We start from the raw sequence: 14,466 nt of genomic DNA on the forward strand, positions 1-14,466 counted from the left end.
TTTATATGATGTTGTCTCTCCACAATGTGTAAATTGGTCATCAACCAACTTTCTCTTTGCAGTCTTCTTGCTCACTTCTACTTTGTGGTGAGTGTCTGTTTACACTGTAATAGGTTTACACTGCAGACACACTGGCAAGTGGAAGGAGACCAGCTTTATCCCAGTTGAGACTGCAGATTATGGCGGTTTAGGAGTTACATCAGAATTTCTTGCCACTTTTTGATGACAATATGAAGGTGTCTGACATGGAGCTGAAACAATTTGTTAATTAATCTATTTGTTGATCAACAAAACAATACTGCTGAATACTGACGACACACGCTACTCTGGCAAACTCAGGAAAGATGAGACAGACAAACTGAGTGTGAGAAAAATCTAAATTCAGTATTCATCAACCAGTGGTGTTACCCATGGCTTTTGGTGCTGTTAAACAGTTGGTCGTCAGAGGTGTAAATCACAACAGAGACACGGGTTCTCTCACTTCTATGTGGGTCCGAGCACAGTCGGTCCTCTAGGCAATATTTATCATATAATACAACCTTCATCAACGGTGGGATGGCTGTGAAACAGATTTGCTAGGGGGTGAAGCATTGGCAGACATCTCAGAGATACACTCGCCTTAATTGGGCAGATGAATATCACAGGCTGTGCTCGCTGGCCCTACAGCACTGTCGAATACATCACCCTGAATGCAGACTGGCCACCAGCAGTGGGGTGCCGCCCGCTTGTCTCATCTTGGAAATTCATCTGGTGCCCAAAGAGCAGTTAAAGAGTCTGCTTCCATGACTTGTAGCTGTATTAGGAACTCCAGTGGTCATAATTATTAATAGACTTAAAACAGCGTACAGAGGATTTATTATCAAAGACGCAGGCAAATCAGAGAAGGAACACTGTCTTATTTAAGATGATCAGAGTCACTGATGTTCTGCATGAACATCATTATTTAAACAATCAGCGCTTCAGAGTAACGCCATAAACAAACAGCAGCAACTGACATCTGTATTCTGCGAAGTACAAGCTCAGGGTTTTTAATAATGAGCAATTTATTGAATATTCATAACTTTGGCCTTTCCAAAGCCCTCAGTGGGCTCAAACTGCCCTACGTGTTGTTTAGTCCAAATCTTCTCCCTCCAGCCCACGGGCCAGATCGTGAAGAAAAGCAGTCGATAGCAAGCATCATCAGAGAATGAATGTAGCAGCTGACACACATGAACAACAATACACACGCTGTATGGACACACTGTCAGTGTTTGTGGGTGTGCACAGAGGCGCATATCACACACATGCACTTAAACAGGCAAATACACACTCTGAGAATAATCACTAATCCTCTTCAGTACTTGAACCTTGAATTGTTTGGCAGCCAGTGCTATTCATCATGGACTTATATGACTCACCAATGAGAGAAATAAATCAGGACAGAGAGAGACGGAGAAAGAGAGGAAGAGAGACTTTGACAAACAATGCATGAATGTGTTTCGACTCTCATTCCATAGAACTTCTTTGTTCCCGGACAATTCACTGCTCTTCGTGAAAACCCAGGCTTCTTCTCTACTAGATGACCCAATCTGAGATACATATGAATATTTCAAGGTAATAGCTTAAAGTCATTACAAATGGATGAACAAAGACGGGACATTGCACATTGCCGTGATGATGATGGTTCTTCTAGAAGCCCAAACTAGGATATTTTATAAGGAACTCATCATAACTATCAAGGGCACTTTGAGAGGTATGCCGGTTGACAGTTTCTGTGCCCAAAAAGGCATTCCACATCTCAGAGATTTAATATCCCAGCAGAGGAGTTTCAATAAAACGACATCTCTGAAAATGCAGATGCAAGTTGGTGTTTTCATGAGATTAATGCATGAGATTAACTAGGCCATAGATAATGAAAACATGTGAACAGCACTCGAGTTACAGTGGCACCAAAAGCCTTTTGTCTGTCTCACTGCATTTCCAGAGTATTGAAAACTGAAGAGTGAAGATCCAATAAAGAGCAGATCCAAGCACCCGCTGAGCCGAGCTCCTTTCCTGTGACTGGGTGCAGTGAGTGTCTGCTTGCTGCCAAACGCTCTCTCCCCATTAATCACGACCCGGGTTCTAAGGTTTGAACTTTGACCTTTAGTGCTGCATCAAGGCCTAGTGACAGATGGAGACGGAGCTTTGTGTCCTCTCATCAGATCATCCATTTCACACAAACACATAGACGCACACATGGTCCTCACACGAGCTGAGATGCACAGAGGATCGCCCGTAGCAACGGTCGTTTGGTCACCGGCTGATATTTCGCTGTGGGTAAGCACCATGCCCTCTGACAGTCTCAGTGTTTTTCTGACAATAAACTATTTGAAATAAGCTTTGTGCACTGCCGCGCCTATCAAAGAGACTTTGTAGCCATGCAGCTAATTGAAAAAGCAGTGATCATCCTTGAGACTGAAAGCAGAGTGGCCCATGCAGAGGAATTTTGTTGTATCATAAGCAAGATGCTGAGGCTGAGAGACACTGATTAGCATGAATAAATTAAAAACTGTTTCAATAAGTGGGTGATAGCTTATCTTTGAATTACATGCCCAGTGCAGATCTCCCATTGAAGATTAATTGCCTCTCACAAGGTATTTCGAAAAGTTCATTTTCATCAATTGATTTCCCTTAATTCATGAATTTCCCCAGAAGTGCATGAAATTGGTAACAAGCCCTCCATAATCACGCTTTCTGCATCGTTAACCTCATTGGCAGTTACTCATCATATATATTGGTTGTGACATTTGCGGAAGTATGTTATTTTTGCACCATTAGGTCATGACGGGAATATTATCATAAACTAATGCTTAATGACAAGTTGAACAAAATTTTTATTCATAGTTTTCTTTACATTTCTGCGAGGAGTAAAGCTTGTCTTCAGCATTTTATTATTTTTCTTGTTTATTTGCCTGATAATACATAAAGTACACACACAGCATTGATCTTATATCTTCAGACTTTAATTTTGATGCTGTTTTCTGACAATATAAGAAGTTTTACCAAGACCTTGGTCACAATGAAAACTGTTTCACTATATGACTCTGGAGACATCTGTACATTGCAGGGACATTTTGGAGGCTCAAGGTAAAATTTTCCAATGTTTTTCTCTATGTCCAAGGCTATCATCACCTAACCAGTACATTGTTGTTACCACAGTATTGGGGTCATTTCTGTTTCACTCACAGACAGGAATGCTGCCTCGGAGAGAAAAAAAAGAAGTGGGCCACTGAAATGAACGTAGAGAAGAATATAACTTCAGGGTTACAGCTGAAGTAATGGGCATATATTTTACTGTAGGAATTTATGCCAGGTGCATTTACAGTGATCCAGTGAGGTGTAGGTGCTCATTGAGACACAGCAGCAAAAATAACAACTAGGTCACACCTACACAAAAAAGGCACTACAGGGGAATCCCATGTCAATACAACAATTTGCACGTGTTACAGTATATTAAACTGATTTTTTTTAACTCAAAAACAACAGTCTCTGATCTGTTGCAATATAAACTTGTTCAGTGGATGACATACAGTAGGTACATCACACACACTCATTGGACCCCGAGGTGAATTCCTGCAGTACATTAATAGGGTAAATCACTAGATTCATCATACATAATGATACCATTATGGAATAATGTTCATCAGCTAATGTGCACTTGCCTGAAATCTATTCGTATCTTTAGCCGTCTGGTGTCTGCTCCAACTCTTCACATCTCAATTCTTTATTAACCTACCCAACATCTTAGCCACAAGGAGATCTTAGAATATGAAGAGATGCCAAAAACAGACAAGCAATAAGAGCTGATGAGGTTTTATGTCTCGCTCCTGCCATTCCAGCACTTAGTCCACCTCCTCTATTGCTGCTGGGCTCGAATAAATGGAAAGCAAAAGAAAACATACCTTTTTTTCTAAACTTTTTTATTGCTTTTTATTATTGGCGTATGGTTGTGTGTGGTTTTCTGTTGAAAATGATTGAGATTGATATGTTTAATAACACTATGAGAGAGCAGCAGGTGATATTGGAGGTAAAGCTAGTGTGACTTTCAAAGTTTATAGGCTGGGAGTCAAGTGAGGTATGTTGTTTGTTTGAAGGCACGCATTGCAAGCACATGAGCATGCACTCATGTACACACATCGAGACAAACATACACCTGCAGTAGCTGTCAACAGTTCCTGGAACACATTTCATATCCAAAAAGTCAACCTTTTCCCTCTATTACTACACATATTTTTGGGGATTTTTGTACAGCACATTAAAGTCAACTTACTTAGCCTGAGGGTAATGAAATACTAGTGTGACAGACAAAGTCAGATATCTTTACAGTAAAAAATGCAAATTGCTAAATTGGATCGGGCCGCTAAAGTTATGTGTCTTTTGTCACAAGCAAGTAGTGAAAAAACTTGCCAATAATGACAGATTTCTCTTTCTACTCGGATGAACTTTTTCCAGAGTTAAGCACTACAAATGATCTGTGCCTGCTTTATGACACCACAAATGGAGGTAATCCCTTTGAGTAATATAATTTGTCACTGTTTGTGTTTAGTTTCTGTGTCTGACACCTAATTAACGGACTGGAAGTTGGTTCTCTTTTGCTGCCTGCAGTGAGGAAAGGGAATTGAAAACCTTTAGGAATAGCTGTGTGGGCATGCTCTCATTACTGAAGTTTATATTAGGCCTTACAAACACAGGTATATTTTACTGGTATATCATAATCCATCTGTATCAGTATCATCTCTTAACAACCTGCGGTTTGGGAAAGCTTTGGAGAAGGTAATTTTAGAATTGCAAGTAGCTTTTCAAATACCTCCTCGGGATTTTTTCACTGTTTCCAGTAAAGCTTAAAAGTAAAACTCAAATCTGCCCCTAATCCAATTTCCAAGTGCTGCACATCATTGATTAAAGACAATCTATCCTCAGATCAGTAAGCATCTGCGATTTAATAAGACCATTACATCGTATTGTGTTTGGACAGGAAGTATGCTCAGGGCAGTTACAGCACCTTCATCCTTTTCTTCACTGTGTGTATGATGATGATGATGATCAAAGATTTAAATTTCAAAAACCGGAGAAGAAATTTCTCTCTTTTTCTTTCTCCCTCCGTCCCTCTCAGCTCTCTCTGACTCCTCTACATCCCCAGCGCCCATGCTGCCGTCCATTACATCAAGTGTCCAGGCTTCCCCTCTGTGCTCTAATTGGAAAGCTGGATGGCAGTAGGTTTAGCCAGTAATGGGGTCCTGCAATTTGGTAGCAGAAGTCATCCTGGAGAGGCCTGTTAGAATTCATAGAAGAGCCCAGTTGTGTGCTTGCCTCTTTGCACCTCCAGAAAAAAAACCCCTGCATTTTAATAGTGCAGCTGTAAGCATTTTCGTAATTCAAGGTGGCGTCATTAGAGGCTTATTTATTCACCCGAGGTGTCTGCCAGGAGGGAGATGACACCGCCCAGATCAGCTGTGGCAGCTCACTCTCAGCACCTCCCGCAGGGCTGGAGAAGGGGAAATTAGAGAGGAATGGGCAAACATGACAATCATAGCATCGTTAATGAATTAGCACGTAAGGAAAACAACAAGCGGTGTGTGTCGGTACCGAGGGAAGGGTTACGATGTTCTGTTGCTGAAGTGCCAGAACAGTCACGGCTGTCTCTGATGTTTCAAGAGATGGAGGAGGAGGTGGATAATATAAAGCACTCAGAGAGAAGCACCCTAGAAAAACATAATAGTAATGGACTTTGCAGGCTTTCAAGGTAGCGTGGTAACCAGGAATTTCGCCAGCGGGGATTATCACAACAACATCTAAAAGGCTTTTCTCAGCAGGGACAAATATCCATAAGAATAATTTGCACCTCATACGTACACACAGTCTTTCTCTAAACTACTCTAACCAAGTCATCGCCTCTCATCTCTTTAACTTTACCATGCAGTACCTTAACCATGATGTATTGCCAACTTTATGACCATAATCCCTAACATTAAAGAAGTAGTTCAGTTGCCTAAATACATCAATAATGTGTCATCGTGAGATTATTTTTTTCAACTTTTGAACATATTCATACTGTGTTCTATCTTTGGGTTTGGGTCTCTATAACATTGCTTGACTGTGCGTCAGTCTGACAGCATGTTGTTACTGCTCTGATCTGCTAAGATCATTTTACCTTGTGGCAAAAGTTGACGGCCTTAAGAACCTTACAGAAACACAGAGTTCTTTTAGTACCTATGCTGTGTCATACTACAAATCAAATTGAAAAAATCAGATGAAAATATGCACCTGAGGCACACTGCCAAACTTTGCTCACGGTTGGTTAGAGCAAGGTATTTACTACATTACCTTCTGAGGTGTGAGACTAACATATCCTCAACAGCCTTAAACTGTCACTGACATTCAGCTATATTTCCCAAAACATCCATAGTATCAATTTAACTCAAAGAGGAATATCGTCATCACCGACACTACCTGTATACTCAAATCCTTTCATCAATTTCAGCTGTACTTTTCTATGTCAGTGTGAAATTCAAGTAAAAAATGCATAAAATTGTCACCAGAGTCAGCGTGACCAAGGGTTGAATGCTGTAATTCTGTATGTGAGTTTTTCTGGCATATTTGCTTCTCTGCATCACGCTGGTGTCAAACAACCTCAGTGCTTTCAAGTGCCGTGTTAACATTACAATGGTATTCACACCACCACTCACACATTTACATGAATACATGTTAAAAAAATCAACATATGTGTTATCAACTATTATCATTCATTTAGATATGACCTGGTCAGGGGTTTCACCATTAAGAGTCGACACTAAAGAAAGTAGAGGTAAACTGAACACTTAAACTTTTGCAGCCACTTGGTAACTTGATTTTCTCATTAGCAGTAATAGAATTTCAAATAGGTTTAAGTCTCTATTTGCTAAATGGAAATCCCCTTCAGCCCTCAATATCAAGTGTCCATCCTATGGCCCCTCAGCAACAAAGCTCGCAATGTCTCAGCACTGTAACCTAGCAACGAGACCCCCACTTATATAAGATCTTGTTTAGGATGTTTTTTTAATTTTTTTTTTTTTAAAGAAGTAACAGCAGATAGAAGAATAATATTTTGTTCATACATTAGCTTTATCCAAAATCTTTGTTTCACTATAAATAATTAACAGTGATACTTGTGAACTGTGAGCATTTTGCACCACAACTGACAGTTCCGGAAAGTAAATATCCAGGCACAAACTTTTTAACCAAAGCACTTAATCTGAGTTGAGGTAAACTTTGTAAGGAACTTGCTGTGGTGAGCTCAAAATTCACAATAATAATACACAAATAATTACAAAAAAAACCTATAAGCTAACAACAAAATGCACCCTAAAGTGCCAAAGGTTTACCATGCACAAGTCGAATAGCCTCAGGTAGTTAGATTATTGTCTAACTACAATAGCTTTGGAACAGAAGCAGGGGCTACTGTGTGGTGAATAAATTGCTCCTCAGTTTTTCACAGACATCCCAGATGCATAGATGATAAAAGTTTATATTTTATTGTCTAAAGTTTGCTTGTTATGTATTGATCTTTTATTCTGTTTTCCGGACTTGGTTGTTATTCTCAACTGGAGCAAACAGTGTTAAACAGTAAAGCAACTGAGCCCGAGTAGCTCTGAGCTGAAAAACTGAAGCCTCTTCATGTGAACCTTTGAAAACCTCTCAGTCCCTGCCAAGGAGAGATAGGATCAGTAGACAACCCCAACATTTTCAATTTTGTGCTATCAGACACTGAGGAGATGTGTCAACAGTGGGGTCCTACAGCAAGTAAACACAGGAGTCTGACAAGCAATAACCTAGATTCAACATCGCCTCCGGTCGTCTCCCACTGAAGGTCCGCCACTTTCATCTCATTTAGATCCAGATCTGTTGATCAAAAATGATGCCTATCCCCCCAGCAAGCCGAAATCTCCAGTGCTGAGAGTGTTTTCATGGGCATTACATACTGGGGTGGTAGCATTTGTCAATCATAGAAGTTTTTTTTTCTTTGAGCCACAGAGGTTCCAGTTATATGACAATGGATGCTTTTAATGTTGCATTACAATGTATTTGACTATAGGCTATTTCATCTTAATATACAATTAGAGCTGATAAGTGCATCCGGGTTGTACCATGGCCTTAATGTTGAGGAAAGATGATTGATAATCACAGTTTTTATTGTAGTGCATGTTGCAGGCTTCAGATCACAATTATATATTTTCCGAACAGTAAAAATTGTTTCTCTTTTTTTTTTTTTTTTTTACTTGATTGTACAATATTTGAGGAGGGAAGAAGATAATGAGCAATAATTTGATTATAGTTAATCAGTTTGAAACATATGGTAGATGTTATTCAGGGTGTATGTTTTCAGCAACATTCTCTGTATGGTTGGTCAAAGCAAGTGAGGGCGGCTGCAGCTGAGCTGGACAGAGCTCAATGACAAAAAAAAAAAAACATGTGACTCCAAAAAGTGTTGGGGTGGGTCTAAAGAGGAACTCGGGAAATTGTTGAATCAACTTTTCTTTTGTTCGTTTTTTAGCAGGCATAAGGAGGGATCAGAGGGTAGAATAGTTGGAAGCCCCAGACGACTGAGAAGCCATTACTGTATAGCACAGTCCACAGCAGAAAAGCTCCCTCAGAGATTCAAATCTTGCAGATTAAAATAGTGTCTCCATATGTGTGTGTGTGTGTGTGTGTGTGTCTGTGTGTGTGTGTGTGTGTGTGTGTCTGTGTGTACACACACATACCTGCATGTGTGCTTATTTGAATGTGTTAAAATGCCTTTGTAGGTGGCTGCATGTGTGTCTGTGTGTGTTTTCAGCAGCCTAAATATCGAAGCTTTTAACATCAAAGCAGCGAGAGGATTTAAGTGCCCAGAAACTTGCCAATTATGATTGTAAGTGATGTCCAGCAGGGACTGTTGATGAGCTGCCCTCCACAAAAAATAACTTTTCTTTTTCAAAGATTTGCTTTTTAGTGACGTACTTGGATTGATGATGCACAGCCTCCAATGCACATAAAGTGTATCCTGGCTCCAAACCTATGAATCACTCCCACATCTCATTTTTTGAGTGATTCAAAAAGGGCTGGATTTTTTCCTATGAATTGCTCTTTGAGAAACAACTATGCGAATCAAAGCCTTTGTGGGTGAGACCCACTCACTGTGCCAAGTTCTGTCAGGAAATATTAAACATAGTTGTGGTCGACAGCTTAATCACAATTCGCAAATAAATTTAACTGTGTCTTACTATAAAATAAACAAACTTTATTGTTTTAAAAAGTTTAGTTTATCATGCGCTGTAAACAGACTCAACAATGCAAGTGTTATCAAATACCAGCCAATATACAAATTTAGGTTTTATTTTGAACTGTGTGCGATTGTGTGTGTCTTGTTTCATACTTTGCTTCTGTCATTTGGGGATTTCATGAACAGCTTCATTATAGAGCAATTCGATTGTTCTTGGAAGTTCATAAGCTTGCACCAGTTTTTACCATTAGTGGTGAAATGAGATGGGAACCTCCAAATGTCAGACATAAATGTGAGATGATTTGAGTTTGGAACAGACTTGTGAATATGCCTCAACAGTAGCTGACAATAAAGATCTTCTCAATGCATGAACACCGCTCGCTTAGTGAGGTGAAATCTTTACTTTGTACGATTGATTTATTCTTTTATTCTTCAAAACAAATTGCAGTGTAATATTTATAATGCGTACAGCAAATTGTTCTTTATATAAAAGGAAAGATGGTCTGTGGATGTTTGGTACAAACCTAAATTACAAGCATATTGTCCAACGAAAAACAGTTACACTGTAGAGCCTCGTCTGGAACAGAATTGAACCAAATGTCAAAGATCTCTGTGCACAATTACGTTCAGGTACATTACCATTAGCAGTAGTGACAGGCAGGTTTACTGGTGTCCCTGAGGAGAACAGACTCTGTTTGCTGTGTGATTCAGGTGAGATTGAAGATGAAGAAGTTCATTTCATGTTTTATTGCTCATTTAACAATGATTTAAAGGTGACTCTTTTTGGTAAAATGTCCTTCATTTCTGATGAGTTTTTCTGGTTGAATGAATACAAAAATCTTGTGCTGTATTTCAGGAAGAGAAGCTTTTGTGTGGCTGGTTTTATTTGTAGAGCCTAGGGCAGGATGAAGGTTTTGTTTGGAATACAATGTAAGAACCTGTGTTCAAGTTTGACAAATGTTTCATGACACACTCACCCACTAACTAGTGATTGCAGCCTGGCAATACAGGCTGATAACATTTACTAGTAAGCTACAGTATTTATCATGATAGCAATGAATGCAGCCCTGCTTTTGTCCACTTCATTCTATTTTCCCTCACATTATCATGACAAATCTGTAGTTAAATGTTAGTTCTGTGTAACAAAATGATAGAAATGAAAAAATATTTGACTCAGGCGGGGAGCAGGATGTGGTAATAGGTTTGCCAGCTAGTTAGCTTGCTAGCCCAAGAAAGCCAGCAGGGAATTACTGTTGAAAGTAGTAGTTTTTAGCTTCAACTACTACTACTAATTTTGACCTAGTCTTGTCTTTTCTAAAAACCTGCTTTACTTATTCTTACTGTACACTGGCTAATGCAGCCTCAGTGAGATTTTAACTAAATTGATGGGTCAAGTAAGTATAGCATGTAACTCAAAACTTGAACGCAAACCACATCTCCCTGTAAAGATATCCATCTTACCTTCCTTTTCTCTCTAATGCAATATTACATACAGATGATACAGCTGGATGAACCGGAGGTTGCAGATTTGAAATGCTAATCTTGTTTCTGTATTTTTTTTTTTTTTATTATTATTATTTCTCATTTCCAGTTCCTCCCAAGATATATGACATTTCATCTGACATCACGGTAAACGAGGGCAGCAATGTGTCGCTCATCTGTACAGCCAGTGGGAAACCTGAGCCAACCATTTCCTGGAGACATATAACCCCATTAGGTGAGTTCACTTCACCTCTCACATACCTATGCTAATGAATGGGTGGATGGATAAATAGATGAACGGACAAATGGATGGATGAATAGAGAGAGGAAATGAGGAGGTATGGACAGGATCAATAGGTGGTAGAATGAGAAGGAGAGAGTACTGGTAGTTATGTTGCAGATGAAGAGATGGAAGGGGGAAGGGATGCAGTGAGATATGGATGTGGTTGGATTGATCCATGAGAGAAGGGGGGAGGGTTGGTGATGGATGTAATAATAAATTCACGTGAACATGGAGTATTATGGAAAGAGTAAGACCTGAGTGCATAGTGAGGTCCTGAAATGACATTGCCATCTTGCTCCATGTATTTAAGGGCTGAGACGCTGGCTAATTCATTGTGTCTCTGTGATATCAGTTATAAAATACCCACTGTCACACAAGCCTCTCCTCAGCTGTAAATAGCTGAAAGGATGCAATGGGTAGATTATTTGGGGAATTATTTGTTTACATCCTGAAAAACTGCATGTATTCCCACTCAACCTCTGCTTGACTGGGGGTGTGTATGGAGCTAGCTTTACAATTAAATAATAAAAAACGATTATATACAGCATGTGTCGTTGGTAAAGAGCAGTTACTGATGTGTCCACGCCTCTCCACCATATTGATGTACTTTACCCTGAGTTCAGGTTCATCAGTAGACTGCTCCATTATAGATAATGGAACCTGTCTACTTCATGCAGCCACAGGAAACACCACATTCTACTGCATGCTGCATTTGAATGTTAAAGAAAAAAAAATACTGGTTATTTACTACAAGTTATTTAACAAATCTACAGTATATGCAGTTCTGAAAGAACGTTTTTTGAAAAAAAATATTTTAAAAAGCAATAGCTAACAAGCTAATGTTTTGTTGGTGGTTTTAAAATGAAATGAAATTCTATCGCGGATATGTTAGTATCTGTATATGCTTCATAGCTAGCTAGATAGAGTAGAGAATACGCAGGTTAGTAGACAGGACAGCAGACATTTTCTGCAAATAAAACATATCTGCTCCTTCTCACCTCCATACTTCTATACTTTTAAAATGAGACTCTTCAGTTCACAAAGAAGAAAAGATACTTCAAGCTCTACTCAGTACAATAGTTAATGTATTACAATCACACATTCTGCCACTAAATCAGACATGGTGATAGCGTATTGAGGATTTCTCGTATAAAAATTGCAGCTCTCATCACCGCAAGAAGAGCTCCAATTTAGTTTGGCAGTTTGCAAACTATCATTTAGGTGCATTATCAAAGAATACCCTTATTGTTATCATTATAAATTATTTGAATGACTGCTAGTCTGGGACACACATACGCCATTAAATGCTTTGAATCCTGAATCCTCCCTTTGAAAACTCATTCCAAAGCATTTAACTGTTGCTGCAAAGCCCCCACCCAGCCACTTCTAGTCCTCCCTCATTTTCATATTAATGGATTAGAGCATGCTGTTCTTATCTGATAGCTGTGAGGAGGACTGCATTTATCTTATGGCTGTCAAATCCTCCTCTCTGGCGTGCATGCCCTGATTGCGTTAGGGGAGTTTCAGAAGATGATCAAAAGAGCCATCCTCAGAGTCCGAATGGCAGTCACTCATTCTACTTTGAAGTGTCCACACTTTGAAGTATGCCACAGAAGAAATGATATGCTGGTCAAATGAAAGGGCCCGGTACTAAATGTAATCACAGACTGTCTCCCAGCACATCAGAAAAGAAGCTATTTGCAGTGGGATCTTTGAGTCAGTTATTGTAGTGAGGGCGATTTGTCCAAAGGACATTGTACAGCTGAAAGGTTGTAATAGGCTAATTACCTATCGATGGAATTCCATTAAATGTGTTGGATATGCAAAGCAGTGTGCCCCAACCAGTGAACAGGCAACCTGAATATGCAGTCACAGCATATGGAAATATTTATCTCAGTTATGAATGACTTATCGAATAGCAGCAGACCTTAAGTGAACTATCATGAACTGTAGTACTTTGACTGCCATTAACACCAAAAAAAAATGTCACTGTCTAAAATACCGCACGATCATTAATTGCAGGAAATTAAAATAGTCATAACTGATCTTGTTATTAATAAAATGTAACTATTGTTGCAGATAGATGGGAATGTTGGAAAAATATATTATCATTTGTTTTGAAAACTGGTGTTTGTTGGCATCTAAAATGCTTAGAGAATATTGGTCCAACCAAGATTAGTTTGTTTTTTATTTGGCAGTCAGTAAAAGTTTCTGCAATATGAGAACACATAAGGAAATGCAAATACAGAAATCCAAGTTTAACATAATGGAAAATCCCGAGGTTGAGCCAAAAACTGATGAAAACATCAACCACTCCTTAATGATTGAGTGTTATGTTCCTTAATTTGGTTATGTTTGATCAGTTTGCAGCATTTTTATTCTAGATGCTGATTAAGTGTCAAAGTGGTGAAGATGTTTTCTTCCTTTGTGTTTTGTTAATTTGCATGTTTTTTCTTCAGCTACATTGTGTTGAGCTTCGCCTGGCCACTGTATATAAGGATCCCCTTGTAAAACACTGTGATGTGGTTATTAATTTAATACAGCATTATTTGAATTTGTAACACAATCTGTATGAAAAACTAAGGTTCTCTAAATAGGATAAAACATTTTCAACTTTCATGACGCATTTTCAGTCAAACTTGTAAGGTATCATGAATCAAAGAAAATCATGACAAAATGAACATGTTTAGCACTTAGATTTTGTCTATTTGAATTTGGTAGGATAATCACTTTGACTGAATGACACTGAGAGAGAGATGTTAGTATCGTGATACAGTGTGCAGTCGATTGTTGAAGTTCTATGGCACATACATGCATCTGCAATAAACTGCAGGCCACTACAGCTCACTTGTACCGGAAACACTGGTTTTATTAACTCCAGTAATGTATCTTGAGCATTACACAAAGTGCTGTCAACCAATCTACCTCACTCACTTACAGGTCATAACAGCGTGGCTGCTTATTCTAGCTTGTCGTAGCTGGCCGTCTACTTTGACATTCTTCCCCTCCCTCTTTTAACCTCATACAGCCCGCTGGCCCATGCTGGGGCCCATTAGAAGGTTCTGAACAAGTTCTGATGGAGTAAACACTTAAACTTTTGTCCATATAGACAGGCTGTACCTCCTTAGGTGTACCAGTGGAGCGTGGTGACTGCCTACCTTTTATACGTGTAAAACTCCGATTCTCGCTCCGTTCCTCCATTATTTATATTCTTTTAGTCCGTAAGGGCCCACAGATCACAAAAATCAAGAGTTCCTAATAAAAGTAATCTAGGCTATGAATATCGTCATGAGAAGTCCAAAGCAGACGACTGAGCGATAGGTATCCGCTATTCTTCCCTCACTTCTCCTCTCTCTCTCTCCGTTCGGCTCCGTCGGCGGTTCTGGCATTGTTTGTTAGCTTTCTGGCTACAAAGCGGAGGCCTCCACGTAGCCAGCACGTA

The 14,466-nt window shown here is 39.3% G+C and overlaps 1 protein-coding gene across 2 annotated transcripts in view; it reads left to right on the top strand.

Moving 5' to 3' along the window:
- Window positions 1-14,466, top strand: part of negr1 (neuronal growth regulator 1) — a 139,014-nt gene that overhangs the window by 51,056 nt on the left and 73,492 nt on the right. For both annotated transcript variants that reach the window (XM_056379460.1, XM_056379461.1), the window contains exon 3: window positions 10,851-10,976. In XM_056379460.1, coding sequence (XP_056235435.1) covers window positions 10,851-10,976 — 126 coding nt within the window. The remainder of the gene's footprint in view (window positions 1-10,850; window positions 10,977-14,466) is intronic.

Source organism: Seriola aureovittata, chromosome 6 (genome assembly GCF_021018895.1).
Source record: "Seriola aureovittata isolate HTS-2021-v1 ecotype China chromosome 6, ASM2101889v1, whole genome shotgun sequence".
In the NCBI taxonomy this organism is placed as follows: domain Eukaryota; kingdom Metazoa; phylum Chordata; class Actinopteri; order Carangiformes; family Carangidae; genus Seriola; species Seriola aureovittata.